The 26,548-nt window shown below is 41.1% G+C and overlaps 1 protein-coding gene across 3 annotated transcripts in view; it reads left to right on the forward strand.

Moving 5' to 3' along the window:
- The window catches only part of OCA2 (OCA2 melanosomal transmembrane protein), a 423,655-nt gene that overhangs the window by 251,193 nt on the left and 145,914 nt on the right, over window positions 1–26,548 (forward strand). For all 3 annotated transcript variants that reach the window (XM_057494743.1, XM_057494742.1, XM_057494744.1), the window contains 2 exons: window positions 16,681–16,740; window positions 17,343–17,447. In XM_057494743.1, the coding sequence (XP_057350726.1) occupies window positions 16,681–16,740; window positions 17,343–17,447 (165 nt within the window). The remainder of the gene's footprint in view (window positions 1–16,680; window positions 16,741–17,342; window positions 17,448–26,548) is intronic.

Here is a 26,548-nt window from a genome sequence, read left to right on the forward strand (position 1 = left end):
ACCAGCAGAGTAGGAGGGTTCCCCTTTCTCCACAGCCTCGCCAACATTTGTTGTTGTTTGTCTTTTGGATGGCAGCCATCCTTACTGGTGTGAGGTGATACCTCATTGTAGTTTTAATTTGCATTTCTCTGATAATTAGCGATGTGGAGCATCTTTTCATTTGTCTGTTGGCCATCTGTATTTCTTTTTTGGAGAACTGTCTGTTCAGTTCCTCTGCCCATTTTTTAATTGGGTTATTTGTTTTTTGTTTGTTGAGGCGTGTGAGCTCTTTATATATTCTGTACGTCAAGCCTTTATTGGATGTGTCATTTTCAAATATATTCTCCCATACTGTAGGGATCCTTCTTGTTCTATTGATGGTGTCTTTTGCTGTACAGAAGCTTTTCAGCTTAATATAGTCCCACTTACTCATTTTTGCTGTTTTTTTCCTTGCCCGGGGAGATATGTTCAAGAAGAGGTCACTCATGTTTATGTCTAAGAGGTTTTTGCCTATGTTTTCTTCCAAGAGTTTAATGGTTTCATGGCTTACATTCAGGTCTTTGATCCATTTTGAGTTTACTTTTGTATATGGGGTTAGACAATGGTCCAGTTTCATTCTCCTACATGTAGCTGTCCAGTTTTGCCAGCACCACCTGTTGAAGAGACTGTCATTTCGCCATTGTATGTCCATGGCTCCTTTATCAAATATTAATTGACCATATATGTCTGGGTTAATGTCTGGATTCTCTAGTCTGTTCTGTTGGTCTGTGGCTCTGCTCTTGTGCCAGTACCAAATTGTCTTGATTACTGTGGCTTTATAGTAGAGCTTGAAGTTGGGGAGTGAGATCCCCCCTACTTTATTCTTCTTTCTCAGGATTGCTTTGGATATTCAGGGTCTTTGGTGTTTCCATATGAATTTTTGAATTATTTGTTCCAGTTCATTGAAGAATGTTGCTGGTAGTTTCATAGGGATTGCATCAAATCTGTATATTGCTTTGGGCAGGATGGCCATTTTGACGATATTAATTCTTCCTAGCCACGAGCATGGGATGAGTTTCCATCTGTTAGTGTCCCCTTTAATTTCTCTTAAGAGTGACTTGTAGTTTTCAGAGTATAAGTCTTTCACTTCTTTGGTTAGGTTTATTCCTAGGTATTTTATTTTTTTTGATGCAATTGTGAATGGAGTTGTTTTCCTGATTTCTCTTTCTGTTGGTTCATTGTTAGTATATAGGAAAGCCACAGATTTCTGTGTGTTGATTTTGTATCCTGCAACTTTGCTGTATTCCGATATCAGTTCTAGTAGGTTTGGGGTGGAGTCTTTAGGGTTTTTTATGTACAGTATCATGTCATCTGCAAATAGTGACAGTTTAACTTCTTCTTTACCAATCTGGATTCCTTGTATTTCTTTATTTTGTCTAATTGCTGTGGCTAGGACCTCCAGTACTATGTTAAATAACAGTGGGGAGAGTGGGCATCCCTGTCTAGTTCCCGATCTCAGAGGAAATGCTTTCGGCTTCTCGCTGTTCAATATAATGTTGGCTGTGGGTTTATCATAGATGGCCTTTATTATGTTGAGGTATGTTCCCTCTATTCCCATTTTGCTGAGAGTTTTTAACATGAATGGATGTTGAACTTTGTCAAATGCTTTTTCAGCATCTATGGAGATGATCATGTGGTTTTTGTCTTTCTTTTTGTTAATGTGGTGGATGATGTTGATGGACTTTCGAATGTTGTACCATCCTTGCATCCCTGGGATGAATCCCACTTGGTCATGGTGTATGATCCTTTTGATGTATTTTTGAATTCGGTTTGCTAATATTTTGTTGAGTATTTTTGCTTCTACATTCATCAGGGATATTGATCTGTAGTTTTCTTTTTTGGTGGGGTCTTTGCCTGGTTTCGTTATTAGGGTGATGTTAGCTTCATAGAATGAGTTTGGAAGTATCCCCTCCTCCTCTATTTTTTGGAAAATTTTAAGGAGAATGGGTATTATGTCTTCCCTGTATGTCTGATAAAATTCTGAGGTAAATCCATCTGGCCCGGGGGTTTTGTTCTTTGGTAGTTTTTTGATTACCGCTTCAATTTCGTTGCTGGTAATTGGTCTGTTTTGACTTTCTGTTTCTTCGTGGGTCAATCTTGGAAGGTTGTATTTTTCTAGGAAGTTGTGCATTTCTCCTAGGTTTCCCAGCTTGTTAGCATATAAGTTTTCATAGTATTCTCCAATAATTCTTTGCATTTCCGTGGGGTCTGTCATGATTTTTCCTTTCTCGTTTCTGATACTGTTGATTTGTGTTGACTCTCTTTTATTCTTAATAAGTCTGGCTAGAGGCTTATCTATTTTGTTTATTTTCTCGAAGAACCAGCTCTTGGTTTCATTGATTTTTGCTATTGTTTTATTCTTCTCATTTTATTTATTTCTTCTCTGATCTTTATTATGTCCCTCCTTCTGCTGACCTTAGGCCTCATCTGTTCTTCTTTTTCCAATTTCGATAATTGTGACATTAGACCATTCATTTGGGATTGCTCTTCCTTTTTTAAATATGCCTGGATTGCTATATACTTTCCTCTTTTGACTGCTTTTGCTGCGTCCCACAGAAGTTGGGGCTTAGTGTTGTTGTTGTCATTTGTTTCCATATATTGCTGGATCTCCATTTTTGATTTGGTCATTGATCCATTGATTATTTAGGAGCGTGTTGTTAAGCCTCCATGTGTTTGTGAGCCTCTTTGCTTTCTTTGTACAGTTTATTTCTAGTTTTATGCCTTTGTGGTCTGAAAGGTTGGTTGGTAGGATTTCAATCTTTTGGAATTTTCTGAGGCTCTTTTTGTGGCCTAGTATGTGGTCTATTCTGGAGAATGTTCCATGTGCACTTGAGAAGAATGTATATCCCGCTGCTTTTGGGTGTAGAGTTCTATAGATGTCTATTAGGTCCATCTGCTCTACTGTGTTGTTCATTGCTTCCGTGTCCTTACTTATTTTCTGCCCAGTGGATCTATCCTTTGGGGTGAGTGGTGTGTTGAAGTCTCCTAGAATGAATGCATTGCAGTCTATATCCCCCTTTAGTTCTGTTCGTATTTGTTTCACATATGCTGGTGCTCCTGTGTTGGGTGCATATATATTTAGAATGGTTATATCCTCTTGTTTGACTGAGCCCTTTATCATTATGTAGTGTCCTTCTTTATCTCTTGTTACTTTCTTTGTTTTGAAGTCTATTTTGTCTGATATTAGTACTGCAACCCCTGCTTTCTTCTCACTGTTGTTTGCTTGAAATATGTTTTTCCATCCCTTGACTTTTAGTCTGTACATGTCTTTGGGTTTGAGGTGAGTTTCTTGTAAGCAGCATATAGATGGGTCTTGCTTTTTTATCCATTCTGTTACTCTGTGTCTTTTGATTGGTGCATTCAACCCATTAACATTTAGGGTGACTATTGAAAGATATGTACTGATTGCCATTGCAGGCTTTAAATTCGTGGTTACCAAAGGTTCAAGGTTAGCCTCTTTAGTATCTTACTGCCTAACTTAGCTCGCTTATTGAGCTGTTATATACACTGTCTGGAGATTCTTTTCTTCTCTCCCTTCTTGTTCCTCCTCCTCGATTCTTCATATGTTGGGTGTTTTGTGCTGTGCTCTTTCTAGGAGTGCTCCCATGTAGAGCAGTCCCTGTAAGATGTTCTGTAGAGGTGGTTTGTGGAAAGCAAATTCCCTCAGCTTTTGTTTGTCTGGGAATTGTTTAATCCCACCATCATATTTGAATGATAGTCGTGCTGGATACAGTATCCTTGGTTCAAGGCCCTTCTGTTTCATTGTATTAAATATATCATGCCATTCTCTTCTGGCCTGTAGTGTTTCTGTTGAGAAATCTGACGTTAGCCTGATGGGTTTCCCTTTATAGGTGACCTTTTTCTCTCTAGCTGACTTTAACACTCTTTCCTTGTCCTTGATCTTTGCCATTTTAATTATTATGTGTCTTGGTGTTGTCCTTCTTGGATCCTTTCTGTTGGGGGTTCTGTGTATTTCCGTGGTCTGTTCGATTACTTCCTCCCCCAGTTTGGCTAAGTTTTCAGCAATTATTTCTTCTAAGATACTTTCCATCTCTTTTCCTCTCTCTTCTTCTTCTGGGACCCCTATAATACGGATATTGTTCCTTTTGGATTGGTCACACAGTTCTCTTAATATTGTTTCATTCCTGGAGATCCTTTTGTCTCTCTCTATGTCAGCTTCTTTGCGTTCCTCCTCTCTGCTTTCAATTCCATCAATGGCCTCTTGCATTCTATCCATTCTGCTTATAAACCCTTCCAGAGTTTGTTTCATTTCTGCGATCTCCTTTCTGGCATCTGTGATCTCCTTCCGGACTTCATCCCATTTCTCTTGCGTATTTCTCTGCATCTCTGTCAGCATGTTTATGATTCTTATTTTGAATTCTTTTTCAGGAAGACTGGATAGGTCTGTCTCCTTCTCTGGTGTTGTCTCTGTGATCTTTGTCTGCCTGTAGCTTTGCCTTTTCATGGTGATAGGAATAGTCTGCAGAACTGGGACGAGTGACGGCTGGAAGGACTTCCTTTCTTGTTGGTTTGTGGCCCTCCTCTCCTGGGAGAACAGCGGCCTCTAGTGGCTTGTGCTGTGCAGCTGCGCGCAGACAGGGCTTCTGCTTCCTGCCCGGCTGCTATGGAGTTAATCTCCGCTGTTGCTGTGGGCGTGGCCTGGCTCGGGCAGCTGCTCCAAAATGGTGGAGTCGCGTTGGAGCAGGAGCTGCTGGGAGGCTATTTATCTCCGTAAGGGGCCTCCCTGCTCCCTGCAGCCCAGGGGTTAGGGTGCCCAGAGATCCCGGATTCCCTACCTCTGGATTAAGTGGCCCGCCCTGCCCCTTTAAGACTTCCCAAAAGCACCCGCCAAAACAAAACAACCACCACCAAAAAAAAAAAAAGAAGAAAAAAAATTTTTAATTAAAAAAAAAAAGGTGGTCGTTCGTTTTTCTTTATTCTCCGGTGCCAGCCTCAGGCCTCTGCTCACCGGTCTTTCTGCCCTGTTTCCCTAGTATTGGGGTCCCTATCCCTTTAAGACTTCCAAAAAGCGCTCACCAAAACAAAACAGCAAAAAAAAAAAAATGGTCGCGCGCTTTTCTTACGTCCTCTGGCGCCGAGCCTCCAGTGCCCGCTCTCTGTTCTTGCTGCCCTGTTTTCCTAGTATCGAGCACCCTGCACTCTGGCCCGGATGGCGGGGGCTGGGTGCTCGGCAGTCCTGGGCTCCGTCTCCCTCCCGCTCTGCCTGCTCTTCTCCCGCCGGGAGCTGGGGGGAGGGGCGCTCGGCTCCCGCGGGGCCGGGGCTTGTATCTCACCCCCTTCGCGAGGCGCTGGGTTCTCTCAGGTGCGGATGTGGTCTGGATATTGTCCTGTGTCCTCTGGTCTTTATTCTAGGAAGGGTTGTCCTTGTTATATTTTCATAGATATATGTTGTTTTGGGAGGAGATTTCCGCTGCTCTACTCACGCCGCCATCTTCCGCCCCTCTCTCATTCACCTATTTTTAAACTCAGTAACATTTTGTTTTTAGCTGGTTTCTAGTAAAGAACATGTATTTGGATGCTAATTTTAGACTATTCACTGTTATGTCCTATGTCTGATATATTTTTATATTTTTTGGTGTTTCCCCTTCCCATCTATTGATGCAGCATATTGTTAAAATTTCTTAGAGTCTATTTTCCCAGTTTTCTGAAGTTGTAGATAAGATTTGCATTCTCTTAGTTATTGGCTTAAACATTAAAAAAAATTAAACCTATCTTTATCTGTAATCCTAAGACTAAAACAGGAGTTGGGTGTCTTAGGGTCCTGAGAGGCATTAGGTACATTTATTGACTTCTCATGCAGGGTTTTGCTTTGAGGATCTTGAAGGAGACACTGCCTCCACTTTTGTCCTGTGATATACTGAAAAGTCAGCCCTCAAGTATTTGTTGGATTTTTTCGGAAAACTTTTGAACAGTAGATGTCCTTCCATACTCTGCAAACACCATTCGTTTCTTAGACTCTCTGGCAAGAACAATAGCACTTGGTGCATTTGACAGCTGCATGTTGTCCTTGTTGCCCTCAGAATAAAATCTGGAGCCTCACCCACGGCTTAGAAACCATGAAAGACCTGGCTGCAGCTGCTGTTCACAGTATTTTCCACCACATGTTCCCTTATTCACTAAACCCAGCCCCGGGTGCATGTGCATCTGAACTTATTACCCCCACCTGGGTGCCCTCCTAAGCATGCAGGCAGCTGGTGCACCCTGCCATGAGTCTGCTAAAATACCGATCCCCAGACAGACCCTCCCTGGCTCTGTGGAGGGTGCCCTTCCACTTGCTAGCTCCTAACCCTGCTTTCCTTTCTTCCAACAGATTACTATTTGTTATGATTCATAATAATGCTATATATTTTTTTATGTGTATGTATATATATATGTGTGTATGTATACATGTGTGTATGTATATGTAAATTGTTTCTTTGCATCTGTCTCTCTTCACTGGAACATAAAGCCCCAGGAATCAGCAAACATGTCCTTGTTTGTCACTTTTGCATCCCCAGTGTGCCTGACAGTGCCGGGTACATAGTAAGCACTCAATAAATACTTGTCAAGCAATTAAAGGAATTAATAGGATTAAGCAATGTATAATATTGGTTTATGAGGACTTTACATTTATAAATTATGTATGCTTACAAATCAAACCATGTGTCCAGAGGAATAACAGTCATTCATATAACTGTCACAGGTGCTATGTGCAGAGTGGAGTCATCCCAGAAGGCTCCTTGTGAGGATATTTTTATCAGAGTCTTAAACTGAGAAGAGAGAAAAAGTATTTTTGTTATCTCTTGGCAGTGATTGAAAGCTTGGGTGATTTTTGGTTCCTAAATGATGGGTTCTCCATAAAAGCGTGTTCGTGCTTTGTGTCTGTTTGTTTCTCTGGGTGTCCAAGAGATCTGGAGGCGTCCCGGATAACTAGGCTCATCTGTGTCTCTGCCAGGGCAACATCTTTAGCTGTGCCAAGGCTCTGTCACTGAAAATAAGAATAGTGCTAATAATAGGTGGGATAAAGGCTCTAATTTGTAGGTTGCATGTAATAATTTCATTTTAATAGTTAATTACTCATGCCAAGTTCCAAACCAGTCTTCACTAAACCTTCCAAGTTCTCCTTGACTACCCATCATTTTCTTGTGTATAAGTCACTTTTTGGTCTAAGTTACCTTTATTCATAATCTTAGGGTTTTATGACATAGAAATCACATATCCCTTGTGTTCTCCACTGTCTTGAGAAATGTTAATGTCAACTAAGAACTAACATAATGTGAGTGAATTAATTTGAAACTGCTTGTAAAGAACACACTTGCCTAGACCTGACCGATGGAGAGTGACCACCAATATGTTCAGACTACAAGTTCAGAACCACCAATGGCTCATTCTTCTTGCCTTTGGGGAAAAAATAGCAAATATAGAAACTACCCCTTAAAAAAATACAATGAACCAAATGAAAACAGAAGAAAACACAGTACTATCTCGACCAAAAATACTCAATAAAAATAATTTTTATTTTATTTTAGTCCTTTAGTTAATTTTTTCAATAACATTCAAGTTTCTTCTAATGCATCTCTTTCATGGAATATAAAAATAGGATTCATTTAAAATTACAGTTGCCTTTAAATGGATCCATGATTCTGATGTGAGGGAGCAACATAGAAAGGAGTTTATTTTTAGAGAATGAGGGTGGTTGTGTACCTTTTCTGCCGGGCACACGAACATGAGGTCATTTAGGTGGTGCTTTCTGTTGCTGAGTCTGTAGGGAAGAGCTGCCTTACCAAGCAAGATTGTTAGTGAGTTCCCTGGGAAGATGCATGCATAATTCCAGGGGAAAATGGACACATAGGCAGTTTGATTTTGAATGTTTGTAGAAAAAGATTTATAATGAGCTCTTTATAAATTCCAGCAGTCTGTTTCTAACCTAGCTCTGACATTCTCCAAAAATAGTGGTGCAATTCAAGTTCAATTAAGTAATTCTAATTATAGTGTATTCCAAATGTTTATGAAAATAACTGAATGTATCAGCTGTCAAACATGCAAGAACTTCAATGTATCTTAGAGGTTACAAAAATCAGATTTTTTTTGGCTGAGGTCAGATTTTGATGGAGGTGATTTTAAAATAAGATGATATATCATGAAAAAGGAAAGTCCAGTGAGGAAAGGTAATGCTAAGGGTGGTGATAAAAGGGCATAAAGAACAAATGGCTTTTGGCTTGACCTCTTGAACGCTGATGTACTTGTGCTTTGACCTGGGTATTGTGGGTGGTCATGGAGACTTTTACGTGTTCCCTTTCGAAGTCTGACGGGAGTCAGCCTGACCAGCATCCTATCTCTTTATCCAGAGCTGCTGCGTGATTCATGCTGACCTCTTTTACCCAGCAGAAGGCTCCAACGCCGACATAGGATCCTATCTATGCCCCCGCCCAGGTCCCTGGATGGTGATTATGTGTGCATAGGTCAATTGAGGAGGATTTGGCACAGAAACAATAGCACATTTAACTATTTTTAAATCTAGAAGTTAGTTGAAGAAGAATATTTTAACTGGGTTTCATAATAATAAGAAAGAATGTTGAGGTCTATTTCTGCTATAGGGGTGTAACCTACTGAAGTCCATTCCCCCTTGATTACTTTGATTACTAAAACTCTGGACAAACCATAAAAATCAGCTATCCATGGAATCTGAAAAATAAACAAAGCTAGGTGGATTGTGGAGGGGAGTCAATATCCAGACAAATAACCCTCTCAGGGTTGATTTTTCTGTTTTTCTCTCTCGTGGATTTCCCTGCAGGTCAAGCCTCAGTCAAGGGATGGCATGGTGGCATAGATAGGTAGCACTCCCATGGCACCACCATCTTTCTCTCCAGAGGAGCCAGGAACAGTACCATTGGTGGGCTGGAGAGTGGGGGATTCTCAGAAGAGAGAACCAGAGAGTCCTGCTTCTGCCCCCATTTCTGTACATGAATTTATACAAGTTTCAGACCAGTTTCCAAATAATGCATACGTGGGACAGTCCTAAAGCAGCTTACCAAAGGCCTGGAGGGCTGTCTGAGATTAGAGCCATCCACACATGTCTCTAACTAACTGCTGGGCAGGCACAGATCAACACACTAAGACCTGCAGAACTCAAGTGAAACTTGAACCATCGGCACAAGTCTGACTACTGAAGTAGCATGTGTGAGGCAGGCTCAAGCCATTGTGGGAAGTATGGATTTGACCCACTGCCCATGGAAGATGAGACAGAAACTGTGGTCTGAGTTTAATTTGTTAGTTGAAAAAGAGAAAATAAAAATCTTTGGAAGACTATAATAGGATCCAGAGTTTACATATCTTAACATTGACAATACCCAGGAAACAATGTCAAAGGCCTCAACGTGTAATCACTTCTCAAGAGAAAAAGACAATCAATGCTGATATAACCCAGATGTCGAAATGACTAGACAAAGTAGCTATTACAACAGGCTCAATGAGGCAAAGAAAAATGAATCTGAAATCAATGAAAATACAGGAATCCACAGGAGAGAATGAGAAATTATAAAACAGAACCAAATGCAAAGGTCAGAAGTTAAAAATATAATACTTTAACAAAAAACCTGATGGATTCAAAGGCAGAATGGGTATGAAAGAGGGAAAGGTCAGTGAGCTGAAGGCAGAATAATATATATTATCCAAATTTAAGGAGATGGAGAAAAAAATTTTAACTACGAGAGTTCATGAACCTGTGGGACAATATCAAAAATTGGGTTTTTAGAGGAGAGGATCAAGAGATTAGGAGAGAAAAACATCTTTGAGGAACTAAAGGAATACTATACAGGACAAAAATAAAAGAAAATCATGCTAGATACATCATAATTAAGTTGCTAGGAACAAAACATAAAGAAAAAATCTTGAAAATATCAAGAGAAGAGTGACACGTTAACACAGGGATGATGATTGAATGACCACAAATTGCTCATTAGAAACCATGGAGGCCAGCAGGCAGGAAGCGAAAGAATCCTCAGGAATGAGAGATAAAAGAGATACTCTTAGGTGAAAGAAACCAAGAGAATTCATTGCTCTATAAGAAATGACAATGGAATTTCTTCAGACTGAAGGGAAATGATACTACAGGGAAATTGGATCTTTAGGAATGAAGGAAGAACAAAAGAACTGGTAAATAGTTGGGTAAATATAAAAACAGCTCTTTCCTTCACTTAAGTTTTTTAATGTTGGCATGACTCTTGAATGTATAAATTACAGTATTGTCTGGTGAGGTGTCACTGTCTATAGATGTAATTCACACGACAACTATAACATAAAGGGAAATATGGGAGGTCAAAGGCCTATATCATTTCAAAGCTTGTAGATTTTACTTGACATATAAAATACTAACTTTTAGTAGATTGTAGAAAGTTTAGGTGTGTATATTGAAATCCATGGAGTAACTACTAAAATTGTAATTAAAATATTTAGATAAAAAGTCAATTGAGGATTAAAGATGGTTGCATGAGAGGTGAGACAGAGGCTTCCTCCTAAAACCACATATAATGCAAAAATATAATTAATATGACTAATCCTGAAAGAGCAACAGGAAAGAGGGCTGCACCAAACTGCATACACCTGGAGAAAAGAATAAACCTCATAGAACAGGGTAACATACCAAAGCCGTGGCCAAGCGGGAACCAAGCCCTTCCCTCACCCCAACTCACTGGTGGGAGGAAGAGAAACAGAGCAGGGAGGGAGTGGAAGGCCTGGGACTGCTGAATACCTAGCTCTGGAGATCTGCACTGGGAGCACAAACCTACATTTCATGGTGCTTTCATGAGACTCTCATGAGTAGGGGGTTGGAAAGCTAAAATAGACAGAATACTTGGAGAGACAGATTCCAGCCACTTGTGGAAAGCTGGGATCCATATCCAGCTGCTCTGGGACAAAAGAAAGGTGGGTCATCTGAGAGACTTCCTAACAGCAAGAGGGCTGCTAAAGGGGCAAGGATTTCACAGAGCTTACTGCTCAGGAGAAAGGACAGGTAGACAAAATTGTCCAGGTGCACTCTGCCCAGCAGGTTGGGAACTTTCTTGATCTTCAGGCACTCTAGCTCCCTGGATGGCTACACAGCTTGAAGGACCCCCTCTGTGATACACAGCCTACTGTGCCTTTCTCCCGGTCAGCCCCACCTTGCTCTCAAACTGGAAAACCCTACCCTGGTGTTAGGTCAGCCAGAGGGAGGCCCCATCTACAGCAATTACAAACGCAAAGCATAGAGGCTTATACCTGTGTGCTCGGCCCACTGGTTCTGGCCATGGAGGCAGGCATAGCAGCGGGGAAGCAGGAAACAGCTCTTTCCTCCCCCCAGACACCAATACCGCTCCCCTGCGACCCCCAACATTGCTTCAGGGGCTGAGCAGCTCCAGAGAGTAGAGTTTCTAGGCACTACAGGGCGACATATACAAATATGAAATGCCAAAGAAACCTTGTTCAAAGTAAAATTATGAATACATCACCTGAGAAAGATTAAAATGAAATCAACCTCATGAATCTTCCTGAAAGGAATTTCAAAATAAAAAACATTAACATGCTCATGGAGATACAGAAAAATATTCAAGAACTCAGGAATGAATTCTGTTTGGAGATCCAATCTTTGAAGAGCACAATGGAGGGTATTAAAAGCAGATTAGATACACTGGAGGAGATGATAATTGAAATAGAAATTAGAGAAGAGGAATACAAAGAAGCTGAGGCACAGAGAGAAAAAGGGATCTCTAAGAATGAAAGAATATTGAGAGAACTGTGTGACCAATCCAAATGGAACAATATTCGCATTATAGGGGTACCAGAAGAAGAAGAGAGAGAAAAAGGGATAGAAAGTGTCTTTGAGGAGGTAATTGCTGAAAACTCCCCCAATCTGGGGAAGGAGATAGTCTCTCAGGCCATGGAGATCCACAGATCTCCCAAAACAAGGACCCAAGGATGACAACAACAAGACACATAGTGATTAAACTGGCAAAGATCAAAGATAAGGACAGACTACTAAAAGCAGCCAGAAAGAGAAATAAGATCACATACAAAGGAAAGTCCATCAGGCTAACATCAGACTTCTTACAGGCCAGAAGGGAGTGGCATGATGTATTTAATGCAATGAAGCAGAAGGGCCTTGAACCAAGATTACTTTATCTGGCAAGATTATCATTTAAATTTGAAGGAGGGATTAAACAATTTCCAGATAAGCAAAAGCTGAGAGAATTTACCTCCCACAAACTATCTCTGCAGCCTATTTTGGAGGGACTGCTATAGATGGAAGTGTTCCTAAGGTTTAATAGCTGTCACCAGTGGAAATAAAACCACAGTAAAGAAAGTAGAACAGTTAATTACTAAGCAAATGCAAAATTAAATCAACTATCCCCAAAGTCAGTAAAGGGATAGATAAAGAGTACAGAATATGATACCTAACATATAAAGAATGGAGGAGGAAGAAAAAAGAGGAGAAAAAAGAACCTTTAGATTGTGTTTGTAACAGCATACTAAGTGAGTTAAGTTAGACTCTTAGATAGTAAGGAAATTAACCTTGAACCTTTGGTAACCACGAATCTAAAGCCTGCAATGGCAATAAGTACATACCTATTGATAATCACCCTAAATGCAAATGGACTGAATGCACCAATCAAAAGACAGAGTCACTAAATTGATAAAAAAACAAGACCCATCTATATGCTGCCTACAAGAGACCCACTTTAAACCCAAAGACATACACAGACTAAAAGTGAAAGATGACATGATATTGTACATAAAAAACCCTAAAGAATCTACTCCAAAATGACTAGATCTAATATCTGAACTCAGCAAAGTTTCAGGATACAAAATTAATACACAGAAATCTGTGGCATTCCTATACACTAACAATGAACTAGCAGAAAGAGAAATCAGGAAAACAATTCCATCAAAAAGAATAAAATACCTAGGAATAAACCTAACCAAGGAAGTGAAAGACCTATACTCTGAAAACAACAAGACACTCATGAGAGAAATTAAACAAGATACCAATAAATGGGAACACATACCATGCTCATGGATAGGAAGAATTAATATTTTCAAAATGGCTATTCTGCCTAATGCAATCTACAGATTCAATGCAATTATTATCAAAATTCCTACAGCATTCTTCAATGAACTAGAGAAAATCATTTAAAAATTCATATGGAACCACAAAAGACCCTGAATAGCCAAAGCAATCCTGAGAAGGAAGAACAAAGCAGGGGGGATTATGCGCCCTCACTTCAAGCTCTACTGCAAAGCCACGGTAATCAAGACAATGTAGTACTGGCACCAGAACAGACCCATAGACCAGTGGAACAGACTAGAGAGCCCTGATATAAACCCAACCGTATATGGTCAATTAATATATGATAAAGGAGATATGGATGTACAATAGGGAAATGACAGCCTCTTCAACAGCTGGTGTTGGCAAAACTGGACAGCTACATATAAGAGAATGAAACTAGATTATAGTCTAACCCCATACACAAAAGTAAACTCAAAATGGATCAAAGACCTGAATGTAAGTCATGAAACCATAAAACTCTTAGAAGACAATATAGGCAAAAATCTCCTGAATATGAGCATGAGCAATTTCTTCCTTAATGCATCTCGTCAAGCAAGGGAAACAAAAGCAAAAATGAACACATGGGACTACATCAAACTGAAAAGTTTCTGTACGGCAAAAGGACACCAACAACAGACTAAAAAGGCATCCTACAGTATGGGAGAATATATTTGTAAATGACATATCTGACAAGGGGTTAACATCCAAAATATATAAAGAACTCACATGCCTCAACACCCAAAAAGTAAATAACCTGATTAAAAAATGGGCAGAGGATATGAAGAGACAATTCTCCAAAGAAGAAATTCAGATGGCCAACAGACACATGAAAAGATGCTCCACATCACTAATTATCAGGGAAATGCAAATTAAAACCACAATGAGATATAACCTCACACCAGTAAGGATGGCCAACATCAACAAGACTAAGAACAACAAATGCTGGCAAGGATGCAGAGAAAGGAGAACCCTCCTACACTGTTGGTGGCAATGTAAGCTAGTTCAACCATTGTGGAAAGCAATATGGAGGTTCCTCAAAAAACTAAAAATAGAAATACCATTTGATCCAGGAATCCCACTCCTTGGAATTTACCCAAAGAATACAACTTCTCTGACTCAAAAAGACAGATGCACCCCTATGTTTATCGCAGCACTATTTACAATAGCCAAGATATGGAAGCAACCTAAGTGTCCATCAGCAGATGAATGGATAAAGAAGATGTGGTACATATACACAATGGAACACTATTTAGCTATAAGAAAGAAACAAATCCTACCATTTGCAGTAACATGAATGGAGCTGGAGGATATTATGCTCAGTGAAATAAGCCAGGTGGAGAAAGACAAGTGCCAAATGATTTCCCTCATTTGTAACAACGAAGCAAAACTGATGGAACAAAATAGCAGCAGACTCAGACTCCAAGAAGGGACTAGTGGTTACCAAAGGGAGTGTGGGTGGGGTGGGTGGGAGGGAGGGAGATGGGGATTGAGGGGTGTTATGTTTTGTACACATGGTGTAGGGGGTCACGGGGAAACAGTGTAGCACAGAGAAGGCGAACAGTGAATCTGTGGCATCTTACTGCACTGATGGACAGTGACTGCATTGGGGTATGGGGGGGACTTGATGATATGGGTAAATGTAGTAACCACGTTGTTTTTTTCATGTGAAATCTTCATAAGAGTGTATCAATAATACCTTAAAAATAAGTCAATTGATAAAAATAAAATAATATTCAGGTAACCTAAATAAAGCAGGAACATGAAGCAAAAAAGGAAAAAACAGCGATAAATAATAAATTTGCTGACCTGGATGCAACAATATCAGAAGTTACATAAGTACAAGCATCCCATTTTGGAGGATCAAATGGTTGCAACAGTAAGACTCTAAAATGTGCTTAAGTGCATAAGACATAATTTTAATATAAAGATACAGATAGATTGAAGGTATGGAAAAAAATCAGTATGCAAACAGCAAATAAAGGCTAAAGTGCCATAAAATAGACTAGTGTTATTAGAGATGATGAGGGATATTTAATAACGATGAAGGGACTGTTTATCAGAAAGACATAGCAATTATAAAGATTCCTAATAAAGCCTCAAAACAATTGATCCACTAAATTAAAACAAAACAGACAATTTCACAATTGTACATTTTGAAGATCTCCCTTTATTTTTTCTTATACTGGATACCAGACCATGATATGGGATAATTATATGACACTAAATATACAAATAGATAGTGGTTGATAGGCACATGTCAAGGTGTGCACATAATACTCTATGTGGTGTGCACATGACACAGTATGTGTATATGTATGTGTGTGTATATATACACATGCATATAACCACCTCTATATGATAGTGAACAGAAAGTTTTAATCTGGTTTTGACTTCTGACTCTTTTTTCAATCAATAGTGTATAACAAAATAAAAGATGTGATTACATTTAATTTTTTAAAATTAAAATTTTCTTTTAGTAAAATTTGGATTACCATAAATCAGTGATTCTTAACAGGGGATGATTTTGCATTGAACATTGGTACCATCTGGAGACATTTTTGGTTGTCTTACTGGGTCAGAGGATGATGCTAATGTCAACTAGTGGGTAGAGGCTTGGAATGACCCCTGAATATCCCACAGTGCCCAGGACAGCCCCCACATAGAATGATCTTTCTTAATGTCAACAGTGCTGAGGCTGAGAAACTCAGCTCCAAATAGTTATCATTAAGATTTTGTTGATATAATTGCAAACTTGATTGAGAATTGTGACTGAAGACCCACATGTGGGCTCAACAGCTTTTAAGTGGAGGCTAACAAACAGCTCTGCATATGGATGAAGTCGTCTTATATGCAGTCGTTCCGCATGAGGACGTCACAGTGAAAAAGCTACATTCAAGAGGTGCTGGGCAGCTATGCACCCACGCCTGGTTCCCTCCAAGTGTGTCCTGTCTGGGGCCCACAGTGGGCAGCAGGGCACCCCTTGCACCTGGGACGCTGGTAGCAGCCTGAGCAGAATGGTTCCAGGGCTTAATCTCCGCCATTTAATCTTCTTTTCTACCTTCTCTGGACACAGTTTTCTGAATCTGTCTACTCCTATGCAAATAGATACATGTTTCAATTAAACAGACTTTTCTGTCCTTTCTCTCACAGTTGTAAAAACCATGCATTTTCTTCATATCCTTCTAAAACTCTAGCTGTGATGTTTAAAAAGAAATTTGAAATGCAACTTACTTGAAAGATCTTCTGTATGGAGTGGAATTTCATTATGTACAGTTGAACAGTGCTCCTGTACACTGATTTTAAAATAAAGAGATTGCCTTCCATTGGAATTTAAATTTAACCTGGACTTTAACACAAATCAATGAGAAATTCCTGTCTTTGCTGTTGTGCTTTCTTCTCAGTGAATCTCCAGTGTGCATATATGATAGTAAATTGCTTACAGATATGTATTTGAGTCTAATATTTCATAATAAATGTGAGCCTGGACCTACTTACTTTCATTTTAAAAATGTGATTTTTAAAAAACTTGCATATATTCTCAGTTTTAAACTGTTTCTCATTATGCCTCTATTTTTTTCTAGGCATTGGCACATCTCCACTTGATAGAGTATGTTGGAGAACAGACTGCTTTGCTAATAAAGGTACATTAAATGCTACAATATAATGTGCTCGAGTCACTGTTCCTTTGCTTTTGTAAAAAAAAAAAATTCTGGCAAGAATAGGTCACATTAATTATGTAAAGAAGTACAGCAGGGAACCTATTTTATCCTGTGTGGCCTCGAGATGAAAGGAGATTTTTTCCAAAGAATGTATAATTGCAATGCCTGCAATTTTGCTATTAGCCTTTGGTTGAAACCTGTCTAAGAAGGAGAGCAATCAATCCTCCAGTCTCAGTGAGTGAATGCACAGGGCTCCCAGCCCTGGGGATCAGGCTGGTATGGCCTCTGTGAGTGCCTCCATGCGGAACAGGGCCATGGTGCTTCCGTCCCCAGGGATGGTCGTCTTGGACATGGCTGGGACATGCTGCCTCAGCTACTAGAATGCAGCCAGGGCTCCTGGGAGGGGCAAGGAAGGCCCAGGCTGGTCCTGCCTGCACACCTGGGTCTGCCTCAGTCTCTGCATGGGAAAGAGGAAGGACTGACAGCCCTGTGGTCCTCCCGGGTGCCACATGTCCTAGCATCTATCCTCAGCGCATGTGAATTAACAAGTGCCCTGCTACACAGCTCTTACTTGCTCCTTCCAGATGGTCCCTGAGGACCAGCGCCTGGCGGCTGCCCTCATCCTGGTGATCTGGGTATCAGCTATTGCATCGTCCTTGATCGACAACATCCCATTCACGGCCACAATGGTGAGTCGTATGTCTCCTCTATGTGATGAAGGCTCAATCAGCTTGGACACAGTCTGGGCTCACTCCGCCTTCTGGAGGAAGCAGAGAATGACCCCTGTCCCTCTGCAGCACTCACTTGGGTGTGGCAAAGCTGAGGGTCAGCTGAGTGTGGGCACTGAGTCCAGGCAACAGGCTGGGAGCCAGTGGGCAGCATGCCTGGGTGACTGCTTGCTAGAGGGTCAGCCTGACTAGAGCTGCAGCCCCTCATGAAAAGGCAGTCTTCATGTATATATATATATATAAATATAAATATATATGCAATGTTGTAAGACACCCAATGACAGACGTTAGCGCAAGGCATTCATCCTTTATTCCCCCTGAATGCAGAAGCTGTCCTGGCTGACCTGCATAGCTTCTGGTGCTTGGCCTGGGCAGGATTTTGAATTCTCTGTGTGGTCCTGACCTCAGCTGAGACTGAGAGTGTCAGGACATCAGAGTGTCTTGCAGGGCTGATGCCCAATTCCTGCTGCATCTTCTGACACCACTGGCTAGGGCAGAATTGTGAATCTTGGTGTGACAAAGTAAGGGGTCATGGGGGTTGCATACAGGAACTCGGGGTCCTATCACAAACCCCTGAGGTCCCAGGTGTGCTGGGCATGTGTGAATGCTCTTCTGGCTGGACTGTGGATGAGGGAGTTTTCTGTGTTGTTCTTGTGACCTCGAGCTCTGCCACTGCCTGAGAAAAGTCTGTGCAGGGGTCTCCCAGGACGTTCCATCGCCCTGGGACACATCAGGAACTGCCTGGGATGCAGCGGAACACAGAGGAGAACTGGCAGTGAGGGGAGGCAAGCCCTCTCTTTCACCTGAGATCGGCCTGGGACTGTACAGCGCCTGCCCACCGCCTGGAATCACAGTGCCTGACACGCTGACTCCCTAGTCACCAAGCTGTCCTTACCCAGGGTCTGGGTTTGGTGATTCTGAGCTAAGCCTGTGGCTGCTATTTCTTCATGGAGCCCCAACTTCGTGAAGGTGTGTGGCTGTTGTCGAATATCCTTGTTGTGGTTCAGAGTCACTGTCGTGACGGGCTGGGTGGCCCCCAGAGGCTGGGACTGCATCACCCTCAGACAGGCTAAGGCGGCTGGTGCTGAGCACGAGATGCCGGGTCAGCTGTGTGCACACCCTGTTCTCAGGTGAAACAGCCTGCAAAAGACCCACTACCTATGAGCCTGTGGGGACATGCGGGTGGCCACAGCACCGGGGGTTCGTCGGAGGACCTTCACGTGCTGCCTCGTGGCCCACGTTCTCCCTGCTGATGCTGCCCGCCTCTGGGGACCTCTGTTTGGGGCTGAATGAGAGGGTCCTTATCATGGGAAGTTAGGTTCTCATTTTCTAAACACACAACACTTTTGATATTTTCATTCCCTAAATTTTAATAATTATCTAAACTTTAAATCTAAAAAAATCAAAGGAATCATAGAGGATAATATAACATATATCTGTATGCTTGCCACCCAAAATGAGGAAATGTGAACATTTTATCCTCTTTTTTAAATATATACTTTTTATTGAAGTATAGTTGATATGCAATATTTTATTGGTTTCACATATATAACAGTTGTTTCAACAGTCACACACACTATTAAGTGCTCACCCCACCTAGTGTAGTTACTTTTTGTCGACATAGGAAGGTGTTCCAGAGCTGCCGACTACATTCTCTCTGCTGTACTTTCATCCCTGTGACTAATTTATATTATGATTGGGATTTTGTGCCCCTTTATTCCCCTTTGTCTTTACCCTCCCACCCCAACCCCTCCCCACGGGACTCTGAAAACAAAATAAAACAAGATGAATGAAATAGATCAGAGACATTTAGAAATGACGTTTTATCCACTTTGCCTTGGGTTTTCTTGCTTTGTCTTTAAGAAATAAAACATTATGGATGAATGTGACATTCTCTTTCCCTCGTCCCCACCCCCTTGCTCCGCTGAGGGGAGCCCCTCATGAGCTGCAGCATGCCCGTGCATCTGATGGCACACAGTGGAAGGGGCGCAGGGACGGGTCTCAGTTTACATGAGTCAGTATGGCCAGGAGCCAAATATGAGAGACCAAAGCAACAGCTGTATGCCTAGGGTGGCACGCGGCTGTCACCAATCTCCGTCATGTGACTTCTCCAGACTGGCACGTGGTGCATCAGAGGAGAGCATGGAGAGCCATTCAGGTCTCTGCCTTAGTATGGAAGTGGCACCAGGAGTGACCTGTCACATTCCTTGGGCGGGAAGTGGACACACAGCCCTGCCCCGATGCAGGGTCTGGGAAGGGACTTTGGGTGGGGGCTGAGGTCCATACCATTTTCCTTTGCCCCCTTCTTCTCTCCTTTTCATTTGAATTGTCTTTTTGCCACTTATCTTTAATGTAGCTGTGGTGCGTGTGGGATCTCGCATGTAGAATTTCATGCTTAGACACCTCCCAGTGTCCTTGGACCTAGCCTGCGGGTGAGCAGAGGTCTGTGGATGCCTATATGTACAAGTGTAGAGAAGGTGTCATTAGCTCTTCTCTTGGTTCATTCATCACTTCTCTAATCAATCAGTTCTGACCGAGCAGATCACTGGGGTTCGATGGTGTTCTCCTTGCAGTCCAGCACATTTTTCTGTACACTGTGCTGCTATAGGAGGCACGGGGGCTCATTAGCATGTTTCTTCTGCATGGCTGGTTTCTCTCACACTGTGGAAGGCCTCTCTTCATCTCTGCTCTGAGCCTCGGCCTGGTTTATTTTTTTCCAATTCTTTATAAAAATTGTTTTAAAAAATCCTTTCTTAGTTGTCTTTTTGAAGCAGTATGCAAATGGGTTTTTAAAAAGTGAAGCAGATAATGATTTTAAAAGAATATTTTAACATATTTAAATTTATTGTGTTAACTCATGGACTTGAGTTTATTTCTACATTTTGTTGTGGTTTTGCATTTATTAGGATTTTTCTTTGCTGGTTCTTTTTTTCCCTACAATTTCCTGACTTCTCTTGGATTGAAAATTTCATATCCCAGCTGATTTGGAAGTAACCAGTTCTATTCCTAAGTCTTTTATAGGAGATTCTTCTGTATGTAATGCACATTGTTGTACCACATTTCAGTGTCCAGTTGCAATCAACAGAACCCACTTTAGTTAGTTTAAAAAAAGACTGTATTGATACCAGAGCCAAGATGGTGGCGTGAGTAGAGCAGCGGAAATCTACTCCCAAAACCACATATATTATTGAAAATACAACAAATACAACTCTCCCTAAAAGAGAAACCAGAAGACACAGGACAACAGCCAGACTACATCCACACCTCCACACCTGCGAGAACCCAGCACCTCGCAAAGGGGGTAAGATACAAGGCCTGGCCTGGCGGGACCCAAGTGCCCCTCACCCCAGCTCCCGGTGAGAGGAGAGGAGTTGTAGCAGGGAGGGAGACGGAGCCCAGGACTGCTGAACACCCAGACCTAGCTATCCGCACCGGAGCGCAGACACAGTGCATGCGTAGGGTGCTGGAAACTAGGGAAACAGGACAGTAAGACCTGTGAGCGGGTCCCTGCAGCTGGCGCCCCGGGGACAAAAGAAAAGTGAGTGCTTTTTGAAAGTCTTAAAGAGACAGGGACCTCACAGCTGGGTGGAAGTGTCCCGGGACACATAGACCAGCAGCTGGGAAACCTGGGGAACTCTGGGCACTCTAAACACCTGGATAGCAGGGCAGCTCAGAGGCCCCTCATGGAGATAAACAGCCTCCTGGCCGTTTCCCCTCCGACACGGCTCTGCCATATCAGAGCAGCAGCCCGAGGCAGGCCACGCCCACAGCAACTGCAGAGCTAAACTTCATAGCAGCTGGACAAGAATCAGAGGCCTTGTCTACACGCAGCTGCACAGCACAAGCCGCTAGAGGTCGCTGTTCTCCCAGGAGAGGAGGGCCACAAACCAGCAAGAAGGGACATTTTCCCAGCCATCACTCACCCTAGCTCCACAATCTATCTCTATGGCCATGAAAAGGCAGAATCTGAGACAGACAAAAATCACAGAGACAACACCTGAGAAGGAGATTGACCTAACCAGTCTTCCTGAAAAAGAATTCAAAATAAAAATCATAAACATGCTGATGGAGATGCAGAGAAATATACAAGAGCTAAGGGATGATGTCTGGAGGGAGATTACAGAAGTGTAACAATCTCTGGAAGCATTTATAAGCAGAATAGATAAGATGCAAGAGGCCATTGATGGAATAGAAAACAGAGAGCAGTAACGCATAGAAGCTGACACAGAGAGACATAAAAGGATCTTCAGGAATGAAACAATATTAAGAGAACTGTGTGACCAATCCAAAAGGAACAATATCTGCATTATAGGGGTAGCAGAAGAAGAAGAGAGAGGAAAAGGGATAGAAAGTGTCTTTGAAGAAATAATTGCTGAGAACTTCCCCAAACTGGGGGAAGAAATAGTTGCTCAGACTACGGAGGCACACAGGACTCCCCAGAGACAGGACCCAAAGAGGACAACACCAAGACACATAATAATTAAAATGGCAAAGATCAAGGACAAGGAAAGAGTATTAAAGGCAGCCAGAGAGAGAAAAAAGGTCACCTACAAAGGAAAACCCATCAGACTGTCATCAGACTTCTCAACAGAAACCCTACAGGCCAGAAGAGAATGGCATGATATATTTAATGCAATGAAACAGAAGGGCCTTAAACCAAGGATATTGTATCCAGCAAGATTATCATTTAAATATGAAGGAGGGATGAAACAATTCCCACACAAGCAAAAGTTGAGGGAATTTGCCTCCCACAAACCACCTCTACAGGGCATCTTACAGGGACTGGTCTAGATGGGAGCACTCCTAAAAAGAGCACAGAACAAAACACACAAAATATGAAGAATGGAGGAGGAGGAACAAAAAGGGAGAGAAATAATCATCAGGCTGCATTTATAATAGCTCAATAAGTGAGTTAAGTTAGACAGTAAGGTAGTAAAGAAGCTAACCTTGAACCTTTGGTAACCACAAATCTAAAGCCTGCAATGGCAATAAGTATATATCTTTCAATAATCACCCTAAATGTAAATGGATTGAACGCACCAATCAAAAGACACAGAGTAATAGAATGGCTAAAAAAGCAAGACCCATCTATATGCTGCTTACAAGAGACTCACCTCAAACCCAAAGACATGCACAGATTAAAAGTCAAGGGATGGAAAAAGATATTTCATGCAAACAATAGGGAGAAAAAAGAAGGTGTTGCAATACTAGTATTAGACAAAATAATCTTCAAAACAAAGAAAGTAACAAGAGATAAAGAAGGACATTACATAATGATAAAGGGCTCAGTCCAACAAGAGGATATAACCATTATAAACATATATGCACCCAATACAGGAGCACCAATATATGTGAAACAAATACTAACAGAATTAAAAGAGGAAATAGAATGCAATGCATTCATTTTGGGAGACTTTAACACACCACTCACTCTGAAGGACAGATCCACCAGACAGAAAATAAGTAAGGACACAGAGGCACTGAACAACGCATTAGAACTGATGGACCTAATAGACATCTATAGACTTCTACATCCAAAAGCAACAGGATACACATTCTTCTCATGTGCACATGAAACATTCTCCAGAATAGACAACATACTAGGCCATAAAAAGAGCCTCAGTAAATTCCAAAATATTGAAATCCTACCAACCAACTTTTCAGACCACAAAGATATAAAACTAGAAATAAATTGTACAAAGAAAGCAAAGAGGCCCACAAACACATGGAGGCTTAACAACATGCTCTAAATAATCAATGGATCAATGTCCAAATTAAAATAGAGATCAAGCAGTATATCGAAACAAATGACAACAACAACACTAAGCCCCAACTTCTGTGGGATGCAGTGAAAGGAGTCTTAAGAGGAAAGTATATAGCAATCCAGGTATATTTAAGGAAGGAAGAACAATCCCAAATGAATAGTCTAATGTCACAATTGTCGAAATTGGAAAAAGAAGAACAAATGAGGCCTAAGGTCAGCAGATGGAGGGACATAATAAAGATCAGAGAAGAAATAAATAAAACTGAGAAGAATAAAACAATAAAAAAATCAATGAAACAAGAGCTGGTTCTTCGAGAAAATAAACAAAATAGATAAGCCACTAGCCAGACCTCTTAAGAGAAAAAGAGAATCAACACACATTAACAGAATCAGAAATGAGAAAGGAAAAATCACGATGGACCCCACAGAAATACAAAGAATTATTAGAGAATACTATGAAAACCTATATGCTAACAAGCTGGAAAACCTAGGAGAAATGGACAACTTCCTGGAAAAATACAACTTTCCAAGACTGACCCAGAAAGAAACAGAAAATCTAAACAGACCAATTACCAGCAATGAAATTGAAGCGGTAATCAAAAAACCACCCAAGAACAAAACGCCCAGGCAAGATGGATTTACCACAGAATTTTACCAGACATACACAGAAGACAAAATACCCATTCTCCTTAAAGTTTTCCAAAAAATAGAAGAGGAGGGAATACTCCCAAACTCATTCTATGAGTCCAACATACCCTAATACCAAAAGTAGGCAAAGACCCCACAAAAACAGAAAACCACAGAACAATATCCCTGATGAACATAGATGCAAAAATACTCAACAAAATATTAGCAAACTGACTTCAAAAATACATCAAAAGGATCATACACCATGACCAAGTGGGATTCATCCCAGGGATGCAAGGGTGATACAACATTTGAAAATCCATCAACATCATCCACCACATCAACAAAAAGAAGAACAAAAGCGCATGATCATCTCCATAGATGCTGAAAAAGCATTCGACAAAATTCAACATCCATTCATGATAAAAACTCTCAACAAAATGGGCATAGAGGGCAAGTACCTCAACATAATAAAGGCCATCTATGATAAACTCACAGCCAACATCATACTGAAGAGTGAAAAGCTGAAAGCTTTTCCTCTGAGATTGGGAACAAGACAGGGATGCCCACTCTCTCCACTGTTATTTAACATAGTACTGGAGGTCCTAGCCACGGCAATCAGACAAAACAAAGAAATAGAAGGAATCCAGACTGGCAAGGAAGAAGTCAAACTGTCACTATTTGCAGATGACATGATATTGTACATAAAAAATCCTAAAGACTCCACTCCAAAACTACTAGAACTGATATTGGAATTCAGCAAAGTTGCAGGACACAAAATTAACACACAGAAATCTGTGGATTTCCTATACACCAACAATGAATGAATAGAAAGAGAAATCAGGAAAACAATTCCATTCACAATAGCATCAAAAAGAATAAAATACCTAGGAATAAACCTAACCAAAGAAGTGAAAGACCTATACCCTGAAAACTACCAGACACTCTTAAGAGAAATTAAAGAGGTCACTAACAAATGGAAAGTCATCCCATGCTCCTGGCTAGGAAGAATTAATATCGTCAAAATGGCCATCCTGACCAAAGCAATATACAGATTTGATGCAATCCCTATCAAATTACCAACAGCATTCTTCAATGAATTGGAACAAATAGTTCAAAAATTCATATGGAACCACCAAAGATCCCGAATAGCCAAAGCAATCCTGACAAGGAAGAGTAAAGTGGGGGGGATCTTGCTCCCCAACTTCAAGCTCTGTTACAAAGCCACAGTAATCAAGACAATTTGGTATTGGCAGAAGAACAGAGCCACAGACCAGTGGAACAGAATAGAGACTCCAAGCATGTATAGCCAATTAATATACGATAAAGTAGCCATGGACATACAATGGGGGAAATGACAGTCTCTTCAACAGATGGTGCTGGCAAAACTGAACAGCTACATGTAAGAGAATGAAACTGGATCATTGTCTAACCCCATACACGAAAGTAAATTGATCAAAGACCTGAATGTAAGTCATGAAACCATAAAACTCTTAGAAGAAAACATAGGCAAAAATCTCTTGGACATAAACATGAGCGACTTCTTCATGAACATATCTCCCCAGGCAAGGGAAACAAAAGCAAAAATGAACAAGTGGGACTATATCAAGCTGTAAAGCTTCTGTACAGCAAAGGACACCGTCAACAGAACAAAAAGGCATCCTACAGTATGGGAGAATATATTCATAAATGACAGATCTGATAAAGTGCTGACATCCAAAATATATAAAGAGCTAACACACCTCAACAAACGAAAAGCAAATAATCCAATTAAAAAATGGGCAGAGGAGCTGAGCAGACAGTTCTCCAAAGAAGAAATTCAGATGGCCAACAGACACATGAAAAGATGCTCCACATTGCTTGTCATCAGAGAAATGCAAATTAAAACCACAATGAGATATTACCTCACACCAGTAAGGATGGCTGCCATCCAAAAGACAAACAACAACAAATGTTGGTGAGGTTGTGGAGAAAGGGGAACCCCCCCCACACTGCTGGTGGGAATGTAAGTTAGTTCAACCATTGTGGAAAGCAATATGGAGGTTCCTCAAAAAGCTCAAAATAGAAATACCATTTCACCCAGGAATTCCACTTCTAGGAATTTACCCTAAGAATGCGGTACTCCAGTTTGAAAAAGACAGATGCACCCCTATGTTTATTGCTGCACTATTTACAATAGCCAAGAAATGGAAGCAACCTAAATGTCCATCAGTGGATGAATGGATAAAGAAGATGTGGTACATATACCCAATGGAATATTACTCAGCCATAAGAAAAAAACAGATCCTACCATTTGCAACAACTTGGATGGAGCTAGAGGGTATTATGCTCAGTGGAATAAGCCAGGCGGAGAAGGACAAGTGCCAAATGATTTCACTCATATGTGGAGTATAAGAACAAAGGAAAACTGAAGGAACAAAAGAGCAACAGAATCACAGAACCCAGAATGGACTAATTGTTACCAAAGGAAAGGGACTGGGGAGGAAGGGAGGGACAAGGGTGAGGAAAAAGAAAGAGGGCATTACGATTAGCATGTATAGTGCGTGGGGGGGCACATGGAGGGCTGTGTAACACAGAGAAGACAAGTAGTGATTTTACAGCATCTTACTATGCTGATGGACAGTGACCATGAAGGGGTATGTGAGGGGGACTTGGTGAAGGGGGGAGTTTA

Source organism: Manis pentadactyla, chromosome 18, assembly GCF_030020395.1.
Source record: "Manis pentadactyla isolate mManPen7 chromosome 18, mManPen7.hap1, whole genome shotgun sequence".
NCBI classification, from domain to species: domain Eukaryota; kingdom Metazoa; phylum Chordata; class Mammalia; order Pholidota; family Manidae; genus Manis; species Manis pentadactyla.